Below are 24,282 nucleotides of genomic sequence, written 5' to 3' on the forward strand. Positions count from 1 at the left end.
TAAAAAAAAGCCATTTCAGAGACCCTGGCTGGGTAGCATAGGTGGTACAGCACTGTCCCCATATGCCAAGGTTGAAGGTTTGATCCTTGGTCAGGGCACATGCAAGAATTAACCAACAAATGCATAAATAAGTGGAGCAAGAAATCAATGTTTCTATCTCTAAAATCGATATTAAAAGAAATCCCTTTTGGACGTTTTCAGTTAACTGGGGAAAAAAACAAATATCCCCATACATTGGGTGGGGATAAGCTATCAATACCATGTAACAGTTGAAGTACATTCTGTATAATTAAGTACTAACATACAAATAGCAGGATGCCATTTGAAAGGCCATACATAAAGGTTTCTGGAGAGCAAAAAGCATTCCTTAGCGTGTTTAAAGCTGAATACTAAGTTTTGTTTTTCATGGTGCCTCTTTTCAAAAGGGATGTTTTCTTACTGCATTTTGTTTGAAACAACACAGGTAAAGAAACTACAGGTTTCATTTGGCTACTATGGAAAGACTAAATTTCATATTAGTTATGGGGGGGAGGGGCAGATTATCCAAACCAGGTGCTATTCTGGGTCCTTTGAAGATGTTTTACTTCATATAAAGCTACCCTGAACCTGAACAAATAAAAATGTTTATTGTATTTTGATGCTTTCACATTATTTCATTTTTAAAGAAATTTAAATGCCTGAAGTGTTCCATCCTTCTGTTGATTTGGAAGCATTGACAGATCAATTTCGAATGGTCAAAGAGAGTCCACCAGGTCATCATCGGTCCATTCTTCCTGAGAAGGAAAGAAGGTGTGGTAAGGACATCATCACACTGAAGCATAACCAGTACTGTTTATCTCCCCGACTCCCTAATTTAGGAAAACACTCTCCTTTTGCTTTACCGTGCTGATTACAGAAGGTATACAAACCAAGAAAATGTGTAGTTGTTTACTCTTATAACAATGGCATGGTCTCATCCAACTACTCCAGTGACAGGAATAACGGTTACAGTTGTAACCTGAAGCCTCTGATTATATATTTATATCTGACTTGTCAGGTGTATCTATTTTTTTAAGAGTAGCAGAATCTTTGGAGAGTGAAAAATAGAACAAAATATTATAGCATGTATGTCAACCTCTGCTGCTTTTTGTGACTGTAAGAAGGATTCTTCGTCCAGTATTCTGCTGCTTCAGAACAAATACAAAAATGAGGGGGAAATCTCTGTAGTGACGGGCCATGCACATGAAGGATGCAAAAAAAATGAAGGCTTTCCAACCCATATGTATATATGGCACATACAAATTTTTGCACTCTGGAACAATACAATCTTAATATTACGGTCACACAGAATGCACAGTAACTTGTTTACCTCTGGAGAACATACCTCCTCATGTTTGGACTTCTTTGAGACATAATCATCATCTTCATAGCCTTTCCTTTTCTTCCTGTAATTAGGCAACCATCAATAAGCAGTCTAACAACTGGCCACATAACTGTAAAATAAACGAGCAAGGCTATATGAAGTATTATCTCTCTATCGTAGAACAAGGCCTGGATACGTGGAAAGAGATGAATAATTATGAAGACTATCTTTCAAAGTCAACTTTAAATTTAATGTAATTCTAATTAAAATCCTAATACAAATTTTCATGGAACTCATCAAATCTAACTCTGACCTGGGAAAGATTATGCAAAAATAGCAAAAGGAATCTGAAAAAGAAGTGTGGGAACCATGTCTGATTATATCTCAGTTCTCATCAAAACATTATATGTAAAAGCTATGGTAACTAAAAGTATATTTGCAAACAGTTAAACAGATTAAAATGATTAGAGCAGACAGGTAAAAAAACCCTGAGAATTTAATCTGTAATAAATATTTAATATAAATAGAAAAATTATGAAATATTAAAAATGGCTGATATAATTGTTGATTTGAAAATATGAGATATCTACCTCAAACCATTCACAAACAATTGTAGATGGTTTAAACAGCTGAAAAGTTAAAATAAAATGTAGATTAATTTAGGTTAAGAAAAGGTATTTTGATATAAAAGCATAAAGGAAATGACTAAATGACTGATTTTATATATCATAAAGTGAAAGCATAGGAAATAGGTGTGTAATATATTTAATAAGATGAATATGTAAAACCCAGAACTAGAAATCAAAATAACACCAGAAAATTAGTCAAGGGTTTAAGTAAGCAATACAGAAGACAGACAAATGACTGTAAAACAAACGTTAAAGCCTCATAGTAATAAGGGAAATGTAAGTTAAAGTACAAAGATGATATTTTTTCACCAAGACAGACATGAGTTAAAGATTAATACTATTAAATGTCGTACAATGTGTGTGAAAATATTAATGGGAAAAAAACTCTTAATTTCCTACACACAACACACACACACACACAGAGAAAAGGTTGGCAAAGGTAAACTGTAAATTATTTCTGAGGACCAAACTAGCATCTGGGTTTTTAGTCAGAAAACTTTAGTATACCTGTGCCGATTGCCTATAACAATGATGACATAGTTACTACTTATATAGTAAAAATGATGTAAGAATTTTAAAGACTAAGGAAAACAGGTTATCCTAAAGTAGCGCTTATGAAGTGGTCCATAATGAAACTGTGTTTAGAAACCTTTACAGAAATGTGATAAACAATGACTGTTGAATCTAATAAAATGTAAGCTTATATTGTATGCCTTTTATTAATTTTCTAGTAATTTGTTATATTTTACAAAAGTAAAGTGAATTTAAAAAACAAAGTCCTTTAATTTGAGAAGCACCCCTAAAGTACTCAGAAATGTAGAAGTTGCTTGGCACAGTACAAAGTGGATGGTAATCTGAGTAAGATGTAAACTCTGGCGATGAAGAATTTTGGATGATGGCCCATTCCATTACCTAGCTAGAAGGGCAGAATTAATAGTAGTGCTGTGGTCTAATCTGGAGGTTGAAAAAGTTCTGGCTGAAGGGCCAGATGATTATATTAGGCCTTGTAGGCCACAACAGCCAGTTTCTGCCACAATTACCCAGCTCTTCTGTAGTGTGCGAACAGCCATAGACAATATGCAAACCAATGGGTGTGGTTATATTCCAATAAAACTATTTCCAAAAGCTAGAAGTGACCTGGATTTGGCCCATGGGCTATACAGTATGCCAAGCCCTGGTTTAAGTCCATTTCAAATCACGATGAAAAGAAAATTACCAGTACTGTAATTCAGTAGTCCGCCCTGCAGAGAACACATTCCAAGACAGTGGATGACTGGAACCACACATAGTACCAGACCTGTAATATACTGTTTTTCTATTGATACAAACCTATGATAAAGTTTAATTTCTAAGTTAGGCACAATAAGAGATTAACAACAATAATAAAATAAAAACAATTATAACAACATACTGCATTAAGTTGTGTGGTCTCAAATCATCTTCTTGTACTGGACATACAGTTTGGATATGCTGGACAAAGGGGTGAGCCACATCCCACGGGGAGCAGAGTGGGATGCTACAAGACTTCATTACACTAAGAATGGTGCACAACTTAAAATGTATGAATTGTTTATTTTTGGAACTTTCCATTTAATATTTTTGGACCACAACTGAGAAAAACCCAGAAAGCCAAACTAGACAAGAGGGGGACTACTGTACCTTCATTCCAGTCAACATTCCTGTTAATTACTGAGGACCCAGGAGTGAAATCCACCCGTTTTAAGGTCTGTGCCAAACCATGGTTTGCAGTTTTATGCCCAGATTCCCAACTGTTTAAACTCTTAAAAGACTAGGTTTGAGTAGGTCCTTCAATTTGCAGAGCATGACGGTCCTGAATATGTGATTTCCACATTCAGCCTACAAATCAGTGAAAGACATTATGGGTTTTCTTTGTGGCTGCAAAAAAGCAAACAAAAAACAGCACATTCCCTATCAGTTCTATCCTCAATGTAAAATTTCACCACTGAAAGAAAATACACCAAGTTTCTCTAGAGTAGCTAACAGAAATAAGTCTGGAACAGTACACTTATTCCTTAGATAAGATTGTACACCTGCAAAGAATCTAGAAATGAAAAAGACAGGAAAGGGTCAGGGATTCCCATATCTATTTTTGAACAACACTCACAACTACTTACGTAATTAGGTTAAGAGCTAGCTCAGCAGAGTGGCATCTCTCCAACTTCTGTTTCAGAACAGCAACTTCCTCGGGTCTGGGTGGTTCATATTTTTTTACCAAGTTTCTCATGCCTGTGGTGAAGATCAAAAAAGGATTTATGTGTGATAATAAAGAGCCTTGTTCTCAAGGGAGCTGGATATTTTCCCATCTTGTTACGTAACAACCACTTGACGCCTTTTCTGGATTTATCTTCTGCTTTGTAACAAGTGAACACCATACTTGCAGCTCAAGTAATTAGAGCTGTCTGCTGCTTAGCCCATATACATAGCATCAAGGTAAGCACACTCTACAATCTACTATTTTTTAAAATCCTACTGCCGTCACTTTTTGCTGTTGTAAGGCTTTCAAAATCCCTACAGTAGGGCTCACATCATTTAGTGAACACAGTTTCCTGCCATCAACCATATTCGTAACATTCTTTGCTACAAATAGTGGGTCAAGAGTGTACTTCTTGTACACAAAGGAAACCATTATTACATAACACCCAATAAAGGGAGGATACTTAGTAAAAATGTGTTAATCAATGATTCTTTGCTTCAGTAAAATATAGAACCTATTCAATGAAACTGCACCAAGAAAATAAAAATGTCCTTTTAAGCTAAAAGCAAACTACTGTCAGTGACTCTAACTGCAGAAACATCCTCTACCTGAACTGTATATTCAATGGCAATAAACCAAAGAATATAAATCTCAAGATCTGTCAAGGGAATGATGAGAGATCCAGGGCTTATTATTAGCCAGCCACGTGTTCCAAATGACTATTTCACTGACTTATTTCATTATGCAAATAAAGCAATGTTTTCAACTCAACACTTGTGACTCAACACTCTTAGGGTAATATCTTTGTTCTGAAAAATTATGAATAAGATACCTTAATATTGTTAAAGCTCTGAGTATTTTAGCAAGAGCTATTCTTCATATTAAAATAAGTGGAGTAAAATTAAGGTACTGAGAAGAAATCAGCAATAAAACTGTCAGCTATGAAATGATCACAGTAGGTTATCTTTAAGGTCCATTCTACCTAATAAATTCTATGATCCTCATTAACAATGGCCAAATCACAGTTAGCTTTGGAAGTGAACCCTCTGAGTCATATAACAGAAGACCTACAGTTTTATGATTCATAAGTCACAAATACATCATTCAATTAAAAAGGAATGCCCTAAAGATCATTTCAAACCATTATCAAGAAATGATACTTCTATGTCCTGAAGCATCTTAACTTTGAAAACATAAGAATTACACCCATTTACTACTATCATCTGAGATGAAGATCTTCAACCTCATACTTTAGTCAGCATTTAATTAAAGTATAAGTTTAATTAACAAAAATACCGGCACGAGAAGTTTTAGGGATAAACACAATTGACTTTTTATTGTAGAGTAGCCTCGCAGCCATGAGCATTCTATATGACAGGCAAGAATAATAGGGCTGGCTAATCTGGCTGATCCTTCAAGTGGAGGTTTTACACAGCCCCTAAAACAGGGTTTCTCAACATCACTACTGATAGTCTGGGCTGGAGAATTCTTTGTTGTAAGGGCCTACATTACTTTCCTGAGGCTACTGTTAAAAATTACCACAAATTTAGTAAGGCTCAAGACAACAGAAATGTACTTTCTCTTGGTTCTGAAGCCCAGGAGTCTGAAATCAACTTCACTAGGCCACAATCAAAATGCTGGCCTGGCCACCCTCTGGAGGCTCTGGGGGGAAATCATCCCTCCCTCTGCCCAGCTTCTGGTGGCAGCTGGTGGCCATATCACTCGTTTTCAACCCTGGCATCGTCAAATCTCTGCTGTCTTCACATTGCCTCTCTGGGTCAAACCTCCCTCTCTGCCGTTCTGTAGTAAGTAGACCCTACCTGGCCAATCTGTGATCATCTCCCCCTCTCAAGATCCTTTATCACATCTCCAAAAACCTCCCCCGCCCCCATATAAGTAAAATTTATAGGGATTAGGACAGGAATATCTTTTGGGGAGCCATTTTTCAGCTTGCCAAGGGGGTACACTGAATTTAAGATATTTAGTGACATTCTTACTACCACTCACTACATGGTGGTAGCAGCCACCACCAATCCCCAGTTGTGACAGCCAAAAATATGGAGAGAGACTGCAAAAACTGCACCCGGTTGGAAACCACAGTTCCTGTAATACCAGCTGACAAAATGATCAGCAAATGACACATTAACTAAAGCTGACTTATCTACAAAACAGATACTCCAAATTTAAATAATATACATAAATGTAGTTCCCTTTGGATCTTTTCCAGTGCCTATCACATATTTGTGTACATTTGAAAAGAACCCTGTCCTGAAACTCAAGCCTTTCTGAATGTGATTATATTTTTACTTTAAGTTCTGTGTGTGTGAAATTCTGTCTTTTCATGTACCTTTTATTTGTTCCTCACCAATATATCCTTCATGGGTCCAAGATACCATAATTCAATGAAACTAAGTATAACAACAATCTGTTATCTCAAGTTAATATCAAGATGATATTTTACAAAGTAGGTTAGTTATAAAATATTTTGTAAAATATTCTTTTACTTACTTTTCATTATATCTAGTAACTGTGATAAGCAAGTTCTGTTCTCTTTTAGCATCAGAGTTTCCGATAAATAACTGGTAAAAAGAAGAAAGTTTTAATCTATTGGAGACATATAACATCTTGAGAAAACCTGACAAATTATTCTCCTTCATGTTCATTTCATCACCCAGGTCAATTTTAAAATTAATTTATTTACAAAGTATTAAAAAACAATAATTTAAACTCTAAAACTATAACCCATAGCTCTTATAGTCTTACAGATTTACAACTTAAATTAAAAGATGTTTAATATTCAAAGTTCACTTAGTACCTGTAATATATAAGCTTTTAGAGGAATGAAATTAATAATAGCAACAGTCATTTCTTTTAATGGTAAGTGTTTAATGTATAAACTTTATGAGTCTGACCTCATTTTACAGATGAGGAATCTGAGCATCAGGGGCAGACAAGTCATGAGCATGTAACTTGCCCAAAGTCACAGAGCGAAAAATACCACAGCAGGAGCCTGGCATTGGTAAGGATTCCTCTCTCTTTAATGCCAACCCTATGCTAATTATAGTTACTCTTCTTGGACTACGGCTATTCAAACGAATAGGAATATGAGCCCTGCCCCATGCCTTACAATTCTGTCATATCTTACTTGCATGAGTCCAGACCAAAAGTGTTACTACTACTTCATCAATGGATTTAAAGCCCAATTATCCATTCTTAGAACCAATGACAATAATATGAAAGTATCATTTTTACAGTGAAGTGTTTATTCTGAGGTTTTATGTACCTGAACTTGATCTATAATTGATAACACAGCCCAAGTGAAAAGATTCTCAAGGCATAAGTAATATTTCAAACATGAATGCAAGAAATAATCAGTTTTCTCTTGGGAAAAATAAAGTTACAAAAATAGAAAGACAGTTCTTTAAGAAACAGTGTTGCTATGTGTTTTTAAACTAGAAAGATAAGTTATGTTGCAAATTTTGAAGAGAGCTTCATCATCTATTGTGGGAATTAACTTCAGATATGGAAATCAGTAACTCCCTTAACCACTAATACATTTCCCGTTACTAGTAACTCAAAATAACAATTCATTTTTCTTTTCCCTTTTTCCCTCTAAAACTCCTTTTTAAGCACAGAAGTAATACATTCTAAGAGTTAGAGTCACACATTCTTTAACTCTGGGAAACACTTTCAAGTTAGCAACTTTTAATCTTGATCCTGAATTAGATTTTAATATTTTGGTTAAAAAAAACCAACATAGGCAAGCCAGAATATCTAAAAGAAGTCCAATGAGGAAACAAATGAAACTCTAAGCCCAATGAAAAGCAGCAGCCCGGGAACTAGTACCAGAACCTCCTATGACTGATGCTCTGCAGCGTCACCCAGAATACCCCACAGCACAAGGGCCGCCCCTTTTTGAAACCAGTCATGATGTAAAAGCAACATCCTACTCTCCTCCCTTCAGGATGATGGAGTAAATGTGTGCTCACCTCCTCAGCGACTATATCAAAACCACAACAAAATTCTAGAGACATCACAGAAAACCATCTGGAAACTAGGTGACCAGAACTGCTATAACCAAGCACAGAAAGAGGAAGTCATGTCCAGACGGGTAAAAAGGGTGAGAGGCACAAAACGGGCTGCTCCATCAGCCATGTGTGGAGATTAAGAAATACAAGGGAGGCCTCCATTCAAGAGGAGGAATAGGTAAACACAGTACTGGCATCCTCCCACAACTACAGGACAGCCATCATTGAAATCTAGCCGAATATAAGTCCTATAAATAAGGATATAAAGAAGCCACTATAAGATAAGCAGAAGGGGCGGCGATTCTTAATGGGCCGGTCTCATACCCACACATGGTAGTTAAAAATCACAAGGGACACTTCCGATATGGTGGTTCCCCCTGAGGAGTGAGGCATCCCGGCCCCACACCAGGATCCCTAGCCCAGGGTTCTAGTGCTAAAAAGGGAAGACCCCATAACTTCTGGCTGAGAAATCTAGCAGATTATGGCTGAGTAAAATGGGGGGCTTCTAGAATCCACGTGATCCTAAGGGCCTTCTGCATGGACTCACTCAGACTCATTCTGAGCCCCAGTGCTGGTAGAGCAGCTCGAAAGGCACCAGGGACATGCAGGGAGGGACTGTCTGGCTTTGGGATGAGGGCTGGAGAAGCGGCTTTTTCCCAGACAGAAGTGCTGGCGGAAGCCATTGTTCCTTTGCTGAGCCCTCCCCTTGGAGATGCAGATAAGCATAAGATCTGAATCCAACAATAACCTAACACTGTCCACCCTACCCTTGAAATTTCCTGAGATCCTATCCCACCCAACTTGTGGCCCTAAGACACTTCCAGTGGGTTATCCATACAAACATTGTTTTGGTTCATACTGTGGACTTTCCTATATTCTCTCAAGGTTCACAAACCCCAAACAAGCAACATCTGACCTCAGTGTGCCACATACCTCCTGCTAAGTATCCCCAGGCTTGGCACCAGTAACAGCAGAACTTGGTTCACAGCCTGGCCTCTCCTGGGCAGCTCTAGCCCTGCTCAAGTAGCAGCCATCCACAGATCACTTTGTAGCCCATGCTGGGTGGCCCTGGAAGAGCACAGATGGTGGCTTACCTTGGCCTGCACCTATTGGGAGGCCCCACAGGCAGTGCACACTGTAGCCAGCTTCAGACCATGATGGAGTACCACCTGAGCACTCCATGAGTGACACTCTCAAGGGGAAGACTCGGCCACAACCAGAGCCATGCTGAAGCAATTTCTGCTCTGTAGGGTCAGGCCTTGCACAGCACCTCCACCCCTCTATTTGTCAGTCACCCTGAGGGTTGATCCCTCCCATTCATGAACAGCGGTCAAGGCTCAACTACAACAGGAGGGTACACATAGCTCACACAGGGGGTAGGGGAGCACACCTGGAGTGCCCAGCTCTGGGACTTGCTACGCTGAGCAACTGGGCCCTACAGAACATCTACTACTTAAGGCCACCATACCAACACTGGAAGGCATTGCCATTATCTACCTAAATCCATTGAAGCACAGGCAGCCAAAATGGCAAGACAAAGCAACATGTCCCAAATAAAAGAATGAAAGAAATCTCCAGAAAAAGGAAAAGTAATTAAATGAAATGAAAGCAACCAAACTAGCAGATAGAGTTCAAAACAAGTTATAAAAATACCCAACGAACATAGGGAGAACTTGGAAAAAAATTTTTTGAAGTATATAGAAATGATAAAAAAGAGCCAGTCATAAATGAAGAATACAACTGAAATGAAGAATACACTAGAAGGAATCAACAGCAAACCAGACAAAGCAGAGGACTGAAGCAACGACTGGGAAGACAAGGTAGCAGAAAACAAACATTCAGAGCAGCAGAAAGGAAAAAGAATTTCAAAAAATGAGAGGAAAGTTTAAAGATGTAGCAAAATCCACATCTTAGGGGTACCAGAACAGAAAAAGAGACAGCATGGGACTGAGAACCTATTTAAAGAAATAATGACTGAAAACTTCCCTAACCTGGTGAAGGGGAAAAAACCCCCCAAAGTCCAGGAAGTGCAGAGGCCCACACTAGAGGAACCCAAAGAGGCCCACACCAAGACACATCATAATTAAAATGCAAAGGCAGAAGACAAAGAGAATCTTAAGGCAAGAAGAAAGCAGTTACTGACCAACAAGGGAGCTCCCATAGACGGACAGCCAATCTCTCAACAGAAACTTTGTAGGCCAGAAGGTCTACATTTTTCAAAGTGAAGAAAAGCAAGGACCTACAAGTGAGATTATTCTGCCCAGTAAAACTGTATTTAGAATGGAAGGACAGATAAAGAGCTTCCCAGACAAGAAAAAGCTAAAGGAGTTCATCACAACCAAACCATTATTACAAGAAATGTTAAAGGGTCTTTGTTTAAGAAGGAAATAAAAAAGTATGAAAAAATAGTAATAAATTTGGAAATACAATGGTAGTAAACTAAATGGTAACCATAAATACATATCTATGAATAATTAAGTGCAAATGGATTAAATGCTTCAATCAGAAGACTGAATGGATGGCTGAGTGGTTATGAAGACAAGACCCTTACATGTGCTGTCTACAAGAGACTTCAGATTGAAAGGTGCATACAGACTAGAAGTAAAGGGATGAAAAAAGATACACAAAGAGAAACCATAAAGAAGAACCGGTCAAAAAATTAGAATACAGTAACAGAAAAAAATCATGCGATGCAACCAACAGCAGATTAGATAAAGCAAAGGATCAAATCAGTGACTGGGAAGAGTAGGTAGCAAAAAATATCAGAACAGCAAAAAGAAAAAAATTAAAAAGTGAGGATAGTTTAAGGAACTCCTGGATCAGCTTACACTGCCTGCATCACTGGAGTACCGGAGCAAGAAAAGTAAGAGCAAGGGACTGAGAACCTGTTTGAGGAAATGATGATGGAAAACTTGCAAACCTGGTGGACGTAAGAGACACGAATCCAGGAAGTGCACAGAGAACCAAACAAGATGAACTCAAAGAGGCCCACATCAAGAAAGATCATAACTAAAATGCCTAAAGTAGAAAAGACAAAGAGAGAACCTTAAAAGTAACAAGAGAAAAGCAGACAGTCATGTATAAGAAAGCTCCCACGAGGTGGTCAGCCTGTTTCTCAACATAAACTCTGCAGGCCAGAGGGATTGGCAAAAAATAATTCAAAAGGATGAAAAGCAAGGACTTACAACCAATATTATTCCACTTGAAGAAAAGTCAGAGTTTTCCAGACAAGATAAAGCTAAAGGAGTTCATCAATACTAAACCAGTATTACAAGTAATGTTAGAGGAAATTCTTTAAGAAAGAGTAAAAAATATGAATAAGAAAATGTAGCAAAAAAAAAACCCTCTAATGAAGACAAGCACAATAAAAGCAGTGGGTCAACAAACAAAAACCCAGCGTGAAGGCTAAAAGACAAAAGTAGTAAGATCATGAGTAATTGTAACAGAAAATCAAAGAATACACACTAACAGACACACATAAAAGCAGCAATAATGACAAACCCAAACATGAGCCTTGGCCCAGGTAGTTCAGTTGCTTAGAGTATTGTCCTGATACACCAAGGCTGTGGGTTCAATTCCTGGTCCAGGTGCAAGAATCAACCAATGAATGCTTAAATAAGTGTAACAGCAAATCAATGTTTTCATCTTTCTCTCTCAAAATCAATTAAAAAAATAGAATAGATATATATGGAAGGAGTGAGTTAAAATGGGAGTGTTTATAGATTGTGTTCAAACTTAGGCAACCATCAATTTAAAATAGACTGCTATAAACACAGCTTGGTATATATGAAGCACATGGTAACCACAAATCAAAAATCTATAGAGATATATAAGAAATGAAGCAAAAAGAACCTAACACAAAACTACAGAAAATCACACAAGAGAGTAAGAGGACAAGAAAAGAAGACTACAAAAACAATCAGAAACAATAAAATGGCAATATACTTATCAATAATTACTTTAAATATACATTGGAACAAATGGTGTAATCAAAAGACACAGGGTAGCTGAATGGATTAGAAAACAGGACCCATACGTACGTTGCCTACAAGAGACCTACTTCAGCTGAAAGACACACACAGACTGAAAATAAAGGGATGGATAAAGATATTTCATGCAAATGGAAACAACCAAAAAATGTGGGGTAGCAATTTTTATATCAGACAAAATAGACTTTTTATATAACAAAGGCTATATATAACATGAGACAAAGAAGGATATTTCATAATGATAAAGACAATAGTCCAACAAGAGGACATATAATAACCACTGTAAATACTTACACACCCAATGTAGGAGCATCTAAACATCTAAAGCAAATATTGCCCTGGCTGGTGTGGCTCAGTGGGCTGAGTGCCAGCCTGTGAACAGAAAGACTGCCGGTTTGATTCCCAGTCAGGGCACATGACTGGGTTGCAGGTGGGTCCTCAGTTGGGGGTGTGCAAGAGGCAGCAGATGGATGTATCTCTCACACATCATTGTTTCTCTCCCCCCCCCCTTTCTCCTTCCCTTCCCCTTTTCAAAAATAAATAAAATCTTAAAAAAATTTTAAACACCAAATATTGATGGACACAAGGGGTAAATAAACTAGTGCAGTAATAGTAGGGAAATTTAACACCTCATTAATATCAACAGATAGATTATCCAGACAGAAAACCCACAAGGAAACAGTGACCTTAAATGAAATATTAGACCAGNCAGGTGGGTCCTCAGTTGGGGGTGTGCAAGAGGCAGCAGATGGATGTATCTCTCACACATCATTGTTTCTCTCCCCCCCCTTTCTCCTTCCCTTCCCCTTTTCAAAAATAAATAAAATCTTTAAAAAATTTTAAACACCAAATATGGATGGACACAAGGGGTAAATAAACTAGTGCAGTAATAGTAGGGAAATTTAACACCTCATTAATATCAACAGATAGATTATCCAGACAGAAAACCCACAAGGAAACAGTGACCTTAAATGAAATATTAGACCAGATGTATGTAGAGCCACACCTCAGTACTCACAGGCTTCAGAACTCACCAAACCTTGTGTTTGTTCCATTTTAATGGGGGAAAAAAGTTTCAGCACTTGGCACTCACGTGGGACTCATCACACTTGCTAGAACTTGTTTGAGTCGTGATGCTGCCCCACAAGAGAAAACGTTTCATCATTTGTGGCTTGCTTGCTATTTGTGGGTTTCAGCACTCGCCACAAGTTCAGGAACAAGTTAATGGACGAACACCGAGGTACCCCTGTATTTGATGTTTTTAGAACATTTTGCTCAAAAGAAGCAGAATATGTATTTTTTTCCAAGTACAACTGAAACATTTCCCAGGATCAATGACATGCTGGGCCACAAAGCAAGTCTTAAAAAATTTAAGACAACTGGAATTTTATCAAGCATCTTCCTAATCATTACGTTATGAAACTAGAAATCAATTACAAGAAGAAAATTGAAAAACACAAACACATGGAAGGTAAATAACAAGTTAATAAATGATGAGGTCACGGAAGAAATCAAGATACCCTGAAATAAAATGAAAATGTAACAACCCCAAATCTATGGAATACAGCTCTAAGAGGTAAATTCATAGTATTACAGGCCTACCTGAAGAAACAAATAAATCTCAAACAATATAACCTTGCACCTAAAGGAACCAGAAAAAGAAAAACAAAGCCTAAAGAGAGAAGGAAATAAAGATCAGAGCTGAAGTTAAAACAGAGTCCATAAAATACATAAAAGATCAATAAAAACAAGAGCTGTTTTCTTTAAAGAAGATTGATAAACCTTTAACCAGACTCATCAAGAAGAAAACAAAAGTAAATAAAATCAGAAATGAAAGAGAACTGATGCTCGGGACATAGAAGGCATTCAATAAAGGCTTGCTTAGAAATTAGACAGGTATCATTTTGGGATTAAATGTATATTTTATATACCATTAATTAGCTCTATTTGTAGAGTAGAGGCAGACCAGATATTAAACAAAACACAAGCCTGCAAATCTTTATCTTGGATTTGTTTTGAAATCAGAACTGTTCATGGCGTGCAAAGGTAACCTGGTGCGCATGCCCTGAATGCAACCTGAGCACTGCAGTGATGCCTGGGGCAGCACCCTGTGGTTAGTAACACAGTGATGTTTCACAAGAAAACAAGTTCCCATTGAGCTGAATAGACTAAATCACATCTGCTTGTTTCCTGACCCACACAAATGGATTTTGAAGTTATGGATGCGGGATGACAAACATGGAGAACACTTTCTCAGCTATTTCAAGGAATAAAATCAAGCAGACCTCAAAAGACTCAAGGAAATTAAATATAAAAATGTAAAGTCTAATTTGCTGCAAGACTGTACTCAAGTTATAAATATAAATAATACAAGCATAACAATTAATCTGTACTCAAGATACTGCTATAAGAATCAAGTGAATTAGCCCTGGCTGGTATAGCTCAGAGGATTGAGCGTGGGCCTGTGAACCACATGATTGTGGTTCGATTCCCAGTCAGGGCACACGCCTGGGTTGCGGGCCAGTTCCCAGCAGGGGCCTCACGAGAGGCAACCATACACTGATATTTCTCTCCTTCTCTCTCCTTCCCTTCCTCTCTAAAGATAAATAAATAAAATCTTAAAAAAAATAATCAAGTGAATTGAGGTAAAGTGCTTATCATAGAACCTAATTCTCAGTGTGCATTTATGTGTTAACTATTACTATTTACAGCTGAGTGGCAATTCATTTGGACAGTCTCTCAAAGCATTATTCAGTCAATAAAAATTTTACTGAATTCCAGGTGCCACACATGCTCCATAGCAGGAAAATAAAACAAGCAGACAATTTTGTGCACTCATGTTGCTCACCAGTTCATAAAACTTGTGAATTTGCCATGTAGTCATAACTTTATCAGTCTTTTGAAGATCAAGTAATTTACTTCTACTTTAGTCATAAACAGACCTTCTTAGCTCAAAAATATCATCCTCAATTTTTAAAGATTTCCTTAAAAGGTGATTTCATTTCTTCCCTCAGTTGCCCCAACCTTTCCAGCCATGGGAGATACAGAGGATGATATTCACAAAAGTGAGTATTGTCCTTTATAGCCAGACTCCAGGAGGAAATAGACTGAGTGACTAAGTGATCTGAGACTCACACTCCAGGAAGAAATAAATTGAGTGACCAAGTGATCTGAGTCAAAACACAAATCAATACCTTTCCATAGTAATTCCTGCTCTGGATGCACTAGATAAAATGGCAGTCAGGGCAATCTGAGAAGGTGTGTATAAAAGGTAAGCATCCGTCAATGCAACTCTATTAAGAAAGTCGTCAGCTGTTTTCCTCAAAATCTCTGGATTCTCCAACATGGGATAGCGGGTCTAGAGAGAAAGTTTGCAAATGTTATTACTTATGAGAGTTTAATGGAGTAACAGCAGTTCAAAATATCTGTATTAACCACAAAGTATTTAACACAGGATGCTTTTGTAAAAGTAACTTCTTTTCAATACCGCAGCAAAAACCATCTTTACATGTAAGATTATTCTGTACTCACCATTAGAATGTATGGAAAGTGTGGTCATTATATAGTATCTGCTTTACTATAATACAGCTCAAGTCCCCAGCATAGCACTTGGCTATTCTGGTTTATGTTAATCCCTCCTTTTGTCCTTCTGAGTAGAGGCAAAGGAGGCTCTTAGAAATTCCCCTGGGTCTGAAGCCAACCTGAGAAATATACACTCCCAGGTCAACACATCCAGGCAAGCCAGATGTAAGACATCATTTAGGAAGCAAAGCACATGTTCATTCTGATTTGAAATTCCTCTATTTAAATCTATTTTTGAGAAAAAGCAAATGGAAACTAATCTTAGTTTGATTATGGAATTATTTTTACAATATGCCTAAGAAATATGGAAATTCCCATACTTTCGGACAACTCTTACACTTTAAGATGAGCCCTAAATCCTTGGATTTAGTATAGCTATCCACATTCGGGTCTTGAAGTAGTAAGAAATCTTTTCCACAACATAATCTGAAACAAAGTATCAGATACAATTTTGTAGTCACGTGAAGGTCTTGTCATTGTCCCAAAATTCCTGACCTCAGATACGATAAATTCAGACATTCCATTCTGACCACAGTGCTCCTTTTCCCAATACATTTGCTCAGTTATTTCACAGCTATTCTTCGGCTTCCTCCTTAGAACCTTGGTCCTTTCTCCCTCGGTTTGCTCCAGCTCAGCTATGTCCTATGGTCCTTATTTCCCCCCTGAACTCCCTGCCCCGATATGCTGCCAACACATTTCTGACTAAACTTCAACAACAGGTGAATTCAACAAACCGTCTTTGCAACCACACGCAGATTTCGGGGTGCTACTAAAGGAAACAATACAACTAGTAGGTCTGGTATTATTATTATTATTATAAATTTGGTTCCTTGATCTTAGTAGGGCTTTCAGCACTATAATGTTCCAGAGAACATTTGTTCTATTTTTCAGTGACTATGTTAAACATTTCTATCTCTCTCAATGTCTTAATGATGCTCAGAAACCCCATCACTCTCAGAAACGATCTCTGTTGCTAACAAGGAACACCACCTACCTCCTGCCACCACCAGATCCCCAGGCATAACCCTATCTGCCCCCATGCCTCCCTCTTTTCCTGCCTTAAAAGCTGTTATTCTCAGGGCGATCCTTCTACCTTACTCCAAAGAGAAACCTGAGCTCCATATTTTCCACTTTTCCCTTTGAGCTTTCTCTTAGTACGAGTTCCCCACAGCAGTTTCTTCCACCAAAGTCCCTTTTCTCTATTTCTAGCAGTTCCATCTTCTCAATAATTCCATCTTTCCCCACTTCAAAGACAAGCTGTTTAATCCAAGTTACATATATATGTTTCCTCACTTTCTATTTATTGCCCAAATGGCTCCAATTGGCCTTCTTCCTTCACACTCCACAGAGACTAATCTCACCAAGATCACAAATGACCTTTCTGGCCCTAAATCCAGCAAATGTTATCCATCTACTTTTACTCCACCTAAATTCTGGGAGGAGTGGGGAGTTGCCCGTGCTTCTCTTCTAAGTTTTCTACTCCACTTCTTTAGAAAGTCCTACCTCTCTGGTCATTCTTCACCCTTCTTCCTAGATTCTCGTATTTCTCCCCCTACCCTTTCAAAAGTCTTCATGGCCAGCACACTTTAAATTTTCCTGGGGCAATGATGCCCACATGTGGCCATCTTCTCTGACCTCCAGATACAAATGACTGCCCACCTGGATGTGTGGCAGGCAATGAAAATTCACCAGGTTCCAAACAAAATTCATCAACCCTCCACCCTTCCACCATCCACATTTCTCTTGGGCCAGTACCTCCCACATCAGAAAGTGTAACACCACGTGCTCAGGCCAGAAACCCAAAGGCTCCTCACCGATCCTCTCTCTATATCTGCAATGAAACCTCAAGCTTCACTGATGCTGCCTACTAGCTCTGAAGTCCCAGAAGCTCCTTAAGGACCCCCTGCTGCTACACGAGTGAAACTAATGCATAGCAATGGTATCCTTGTATCAATTCTCCACATCATCGTGACGCATACAGATGTGCAATAAATATTTGATGGAGCCCGATGTGCGAGCTTGAAAACACGACTTTTTTAAAGGTGTAAACCTAATTTGCCACTCACCAGATTTAAACCTTTTACTGGCTTACCACTGCTCTATTCAAAATCTGCAACATCACCTCCACAGTCTAGGTGCTGCCTTCCACTCAGGCTGCACTCTCTGCGGCAGTCTTCCCCTCCATTTCTAAGCTATTTAGGTTCTTTAGGGTCCCATCGTTCTTGAATCTGGGCCTTTGACCAGAGATGTCCTACTGGGATGCTCTTTCACCACCAAATTCCCACTCTTGGTATGAATTTCACTTTAAATGGCACCTTCTCAGAACTGTCTTCCCTTCCCTTCAGTCTGCTATCTCCTTTTAAAGTACCCTGTAGTTCCCTCTCTGTAACACTGAGCATCTGAACAAACGATCCTCTTTCCCCTTAGACCGTAGGTGTAGAGAAGCTGGGGCTGTTCCTGGCATAACCATCAAGCACAATGTTTGGCATAGAGAAGGTACCCAAATTTCGCCTTTCAACTGAGATGACTGAACCAGTTTCTGATTTCTGTTTGACTTTACTCAGATAATCCAAGTTCTTTTTCAGGGTCAAAACAAAATACCTTAAAAGCTGCTTTTGCCAATACTTATTTACGTAACATTTTTTATGCCTACATATTGATTCCAGTTCACAATGCACTAAAACTAGAAATCACTTAGTAATCTTCTTGTTGAAAATTGAGAATTTTTTTATGGTTCTTTAAGTTAGATTGATGAAGTATACTTCAGAGTTGTAAGAGATATCTTAAGTTTTTAAAAGCATTATTGTAAACTCACAGTGGTCCTCATTATGATCCCTGGATCAGTATTTGCCAACTACTAAATCAGAAGCTCCGGAATTGCAACCCAACACTGAGTTACCAAACTCTCCAGGTGCTTCTGCTGCATACTGAAACAGGACTACTGCCCTTGAGGACCTGGCCACACTCAAGTTTTTGCTGAGACCATGTTGTAACAATTAAGATAATTAAAAGTTACAATTTTGAATTCCTGTGGTTATAGTATGAGAGCAAAGGAGTACACTCTACTAGTTTACTTTATAGCAACAAAATTACCTTTAGGTCAATGAGAAAGCCCTCGAATGGTCTGTAAGGATTGTGAACAATAAGGTGGAAATTAAGTTGCTGTATAAGTAGCAGTTCATACTCCAAAATCTGTTCAAGTGCCTTCTCCTGTCCAAGAGGACTCTCCCGCAGATTTCCAACAAACTGTGGACTAGATACATTGAATTCATCCACTTTGCAGGCCAAAAATGCACAAGTGAGCCTAGTAGAAAATATAAGGAATATAATGAGGAATCTTAAATTCAGAATAGAATGCAAGTCTAAATTATCCTTTACTAGAAAGTAATTTTCTCTTATACACACATAACTAGGGATTATATATATATATACACACTTTGAAAAATATCTAAATATTTTATTTCTAAAAGTACATTCTAAAATTACCTAATATTCATAAGTGACTATTCACAAGCAGACATCACAGGATATGTTTTAAAGAGAGAGAGAGAAGAGAGAGTTTCCTGTTCAAACTTTTAATCCTTAAAAGGCTATACAATTAGGTTGAACCGTGCAGTGGCATTCAACATTAATGACTTAAAGGCAGTTTCATAGTGTTCAACCTAAAATCTGGATGAACAAAATAACTAAGAAATAAGAGTACTCTGAATCATGAAATAGAGATGGAAGAGAAAAAAATGCAACAGCACACACATCCGTACCGTATGAGCACGGGATGGAACGTAGGTTACAGAACTACCTTTGTGGAAGACCCATCAGTGAAAGTCTCCAAGGGCATTTGAATAGGTGATTACTAATGTACGGACAAACCTAAGAAACTCATTGCTACTACATAAATTTCAGAATGAGATGCTAGTAATAAAATTACTAAAAAAGAAATCAAGATCGGAAGTAACAAGGACCTGACCGAAATGGGAATGGAAAATGGAAAAGCAGGGACCCTGTGATTGACAGCAAGTGTTTTAATGAGCCTCCTCCTCCTATCGATTCTATCTTCAATGAAAAGCAGAGTGCTCAGGGGAGTACAGAAGCACAAAGACCTCTGTTCAGCTGAAATCACTGTGGACCTATAGGGTTTGTAAACTGGCTGGATGTAGGAGAGGAGGTATGACCAATAATTCTCACTCAGCAACTGGGAGAAGAAAGGGGCATTAGGGGAGCTAGCTTGAAAAAAAACCCACTATTTGAACTTGTACAAGTTAAAGCTCAGATGGCATTAGTATTACAGGGAAGTATTACAGGTATGTAAGGAGCATATTCAGGGATCTTAAGGTCAGAAGAGAATGGGAGTCTAAATTACCTTTTACTAGGAAGTCATTTTCACACACACACACACACACACACACACACACACACACGTAGTATGAAGGTCCTCTTAAATAAAAATAAATTAGATTTATACTCACATTATTATCCGGGGGTGATATTCCATTACTGAGTTATTAAGATAAAAACGCTTGAAATACATGCAAGCTGTGCCCTAAAGTTAAAAATATATAATCAGAATCTATTCACACATACATGTTAAATTTAATTTAAAAACTAAAACTTATTTATCAAAAGTTTCCTCAAAAAATTTATTTCCAAAGATATATGTACCCCTATGTTCACTGAAGTATTATTCATTGTGGCCAAGATATGAAAACACCCAAGTGGCCCTGGCTGGTGAAGCTCAGTGGATTGAGCACAGGTCTGAGAACCAGAGGATCGCAGTTCAATTCCCAGTCAGGGCACATGCCTGGGTTGCAGGCCAGTTCCCTGCAGGCCAACTGCCAGCAGGGGACGCACAAAAGGCAACCATACATTGATGTTTCTCTCCCTCTCTCCTTCCCCTCTAAAGATAAATAAATAAATAAAATGTTAAAAAAAAGAATCACATTAAAAAAATAGAAGTTGACTAAAGAAATTTTTTAAAAAAAGAGAGAAAACACCCAAGTGTCCTTCAGTAAAGGGTTGGATAAAGAAGATGAGGTACATATCTACAATGGAATACTACTCAGCCATAAGAAAACATGATATACCAACATTTGCAACAACATGATAGACCTTGAAAATATGATGCTAAGCAAAACGAGGCAGTCAGAAAAAGCTAAGAACCGTATGATTTCACTCATATATGGGATATAAAAATGAAACTCAGACGCAGACAACAGTAGAGTGGTTATGAGAGGCAGGTGGTAAAGGGGGCCAAATACATGGTGATGAGAGATGATCTGACTTTGGGTGGTGGACACACAATGCAATTTACAGATCGGGTATCATAGAAATGTACACCTGAAACCTGTATGATCTTATTAACCAATGTTATCCCAATAAATAAAAAAGTTTCTTTGAAAATGCTATTCATACAAAATACCAAAACTTAATTCTTCTTTATCAAAATAAACTGTGATAAAGTACTATAGAAACATCACAGCCAAAAGACCCTTTGCTGACTGTCCCTACCTACTTTGAGTTATCCTTTCTATGGTTATTGGCTTATTTTAAAAAATTTGTGTTTATTTTAGAATTCAGAATATCAAAAGTGGCCCAAATTAGAAAAAATACAGGAGGAAATTAAGGAGGAAAAATACAAATGCACAAAACTACCATCTCATTTCAATCCTTAAAACAGCTGGTGAAACACTGCTATCTTAACTTTACAAAGAAGAAAACGGAGTATCAAGGAGATTAACTGACTTGGTCAAAGTCATACATCTTAATAAAGACTGAACTCAACAGAAAATTGCCTGTACTTTTAGAAAAATAATTTATGTATTACAGAGGTGGAGAGAGAGAAAGAGATTGAGATAAAGCATATGATGCCAACCTGAGACCACACACGCAACCTAGCAGATGCTCTGACCAGGAATAGAACTGGCAACCTTTTGCTTTGTGGGGCAGTGCCCAACATACTGAGCCACATCAGTCAGGGTCAACTGCCTGTACTTCTAACCACTATGTCATTTGGCTAGAATGAATAAAATACGTTTATCCACTTCATGATTTTAAAAAAGAATATTTCCTTTTAAATATTTTATGTCATTTTTTGTGAAACAAAAAATTCTTCAATTATAAACACGCATCTTGTATAAAGACAACTTCCATTAAGGATTCGGTTTCTGCATCTGTAAAGATCACTTAAACCTATTGCTTTAGGTTATAGTTCTTTTATCAGAAGAGAATTAAATCTGGAGCTAGAAACTAATCAAGTGTATCTAAAATTCTTCCTGAATCTTTGATCTCTCAGAAGAAGATCTGGTAAACGAAGAAGAAACAATGAATACTTTTGGATTCAATATTTTCAATAAATATCAATTTTTCCAACTATAAAAATGGAAATTATTTCCTAGGGGGTTATTCCCTGCTGTGAACTAAGTTATTCACTCTGTATAACTTTACAACTTAAGATAGACCTTCAATTAAGATACTTTCACATGTGTTCTTCAAAACAACTCTGTGAGATAAGGAAAAAATATTTTATCCTCTTTTTCTGTATCTTTCAGCTTTTTAATCTCAGCTTACCTTTGCTAAATAAGAATATACACAAAAGGGACCATTACAGGGACAGTGTATATAAATCCAAATAGCCAAAAAATTCTAACTCCTTCTTTCTCCTCACCATTGTTCCAGCACAGTAAACACACACACACACACACACAAAAGGGGTCCTCAGAACCATATATCTGAAACAATCACAGGACAATCTTTTACCCAATGAAAATCTCCAGCTTCTACTAATCAGGTTTAAAAATTCCTTTTAGCTTTAGCTGGAACATATGATTACAAATGATGAATGAATGCATTATTTCAAATGTGTGTGATATAGCTGAAAAAGCACTATTCTATGTTCTGGTCCCAATTCTACTCATCAACTGAGGACCTGGAGAAAAAGTAATTTATTTTTTTCTTTCACTATAAAACATGGCCTATCTAACAGACTTCAAAATTCTTCTATGAAATGAGCTTTGAAACACTTTATAAGATATGATATAGGAACGCATAATTTAAGAGTTATTGAAAAATAATGTGACAAAAACTTGAAATACATAAATTATATATTTATATAACTAAGCTGCATTCCTGAATGAAGTGGATACAGGACTGAGGTACAAATTTAGAAGAGGTCATATTTCAGAAGTCAGCTGAGGGGCATTTTACTGCATCACTACCATAACTTACCACCACAGACCTCGGCATTGCTGGTTTAAACACTGAACAAAATTCCAATAATCTTTTCTCGTAGTATTTGCAGAGAGTCATTTCTTCATGAGGCTCAAGAAAGACTGGATCATTTGGGAGAACCTTTAGATCAAAAGTTACAACAAAAGTTCAGTAACTTAAATCATTTTAAAATATTTTTCTCTGTCCAGATTACTTTTCTATCTCCAGCCAAGAGGAAAAACACCACATATCACTTTCTCTTTATAGAATTGCTAAATATTGCATAAAATAGCTTTAGGAAAATACTTAACAAACAAAGTAGACCATCATTTCACAGTTTCGCAGAATGTCAGCTGGACATTTGCTTCATTAAGGTATAAGCAATCCTATGATGGACTGTGCAAATATACACACAGGTATAATGTCATTATTTAGAAATCAAAAAGGAGATATGCACTGTTAACAGTTGGAAAGTTTTCCAGACCACTATCTCAGTCAATCATTAAGTCACACAGGTTAAAATAAAAAAATCAAGTGCCTCAGGGATAATTCTCACTTTGATACTACCTCTCATCTATCTTCGTAAACTCTATAGAATAGACTACATACAACTTTACAACAAAACCCTTTAGGTCCTGTTACTGGTTTAATTATGACTACCAAAATAAAAGATATAATGAAACCCTAACCCCCCAGTACAGGCATACCTCTTAGGTACTGTGGGTTCAGTTCCAAACCACCCCAATAAAGCAAATAGTAATCCTTTTGCAGGTGGAGGATCTTGCCTTCAATTTGTAAAAATCGCAACATCTGTGAAGCACAATAAAGTGAAGCTCAATAAAACAAGGTATGCCTGTACCTCAGAATGTGACCTTATTTGGAAATACGGTCTCTTCAGATGTACTTAGGTAAGGTCCTCCGGTACTAGGGTGGCTCCTAATCTAATGACTGGTATTCTTATAAGAACACGAAATACAGAAACACGGGAAGAACACTATGGAAAGATGAAGGCAGAGATTGGGGTTATGGTACCACAAGCAAAGGAACATCTGGGGTTACCAGAAGCTGGAAGAGAAAGGAAGAATCTTCTCCTAGACGCGACAGAGAGACCAACGGGCCAATACCTTGATCTCAGGCTTCTGGCCTCCAGAACCATGAAACAGTAGATTTCTATTGTTTTAAACCACCCAGTTTGTGTGTGTGTGTGTGTTTTTAATGGCAGCCCTAGAAAACCAATTCAAGTGTTAATTGATAGAGACAGCAGGTAACTGTGTTTTAGCGTGGGAATGCTAGA

At 37.6% G+C, this 24,282-nt stretch overlaps 2 protein-coding genes across 9 annotated transcripts in view; one reads left to right on the plus strand and one right to left on the minus strand.

Moving 5' to 3' along the window:
- Positions 1–911, plus strand: part of RASA1 (RAS p21 protein activator 1) — a 120,642-nt gene extending 119,731 nt beyond the window's left edge. Inside the window, exon 25 of the mRNA XM_037032353.1 lies at positions 666–911. Within this exon, the coding sequence (XP_036888248.1) occupies positions 666–716 (51 nt within the window). The 3' untranslated portion in view covers positions 717–911. The remainder of the gene's footprint in view (positions 1–665) is intronic.
- Positions 1–24,282, minus strand: part of CCNH (cyclin H) — a 28,760-nt gene that overhangs the window by 3,206 nt on the left and 1,272 nt on the right. For 2 of the 8 annotated variants that reach the window (XM_037032355.1, XM_037032361.1), the window contains exons 2-8: positions 23,007–23,129; positions 20,252–20,325; positions 18,879–19,089; positions 15,398–15,561; positions 6,695–6,765; positions 4,107–4,218; positions 1,154–1,424 (exon numbers count right to left, since the gene is read on the minus strand). In XM_037032355.1, the coding sequence (XP_036888250.1) occupies positions 1,169–1,424; positions 4,107–4,218; positions 6,695–6,765; positions 15,398–15,561; positions 18,879–19,089; positions 20,252–20,325; positions 23,007–23,129 (1,011 nt within the window). In that variant the 3' untranslated portion in view covers positions 1,154–1,168. Of the gene's footprint in view, positions 1–199; positions 774–1,153; positions 1,425–4,106; positions 4,219–6,694; positions 6,766–15,397; positions 15,562–18,878; positions 19,090–20,251; positions 20,326–23,006; positions 23,130–23,695; positions 23,787–24,282 lie in introns of those variants that run through there. The other 6 variants (XM_037032357.1, XM_037032359.1, XM_037032360.1 and 3 more) reach the window with 6 other exon arrangements.

This window comes from Sturnira hondurensis, unplaced genomic scaffold (genome assembly GCF_014824575.4).
Source record: "Sturnira hondurensis isolate 20B ecotype Veracruz unplaced genomic scaffold, ASM1482457v3 Scaffold0021354, whole genome shotgun sequence".
Lineage (NCBI taxonomy): Eukaryota > Metazoa > Chordata > Mammalia > Chiroptera > Phyllostomidae > Sturnira > Sturnira hondurensis.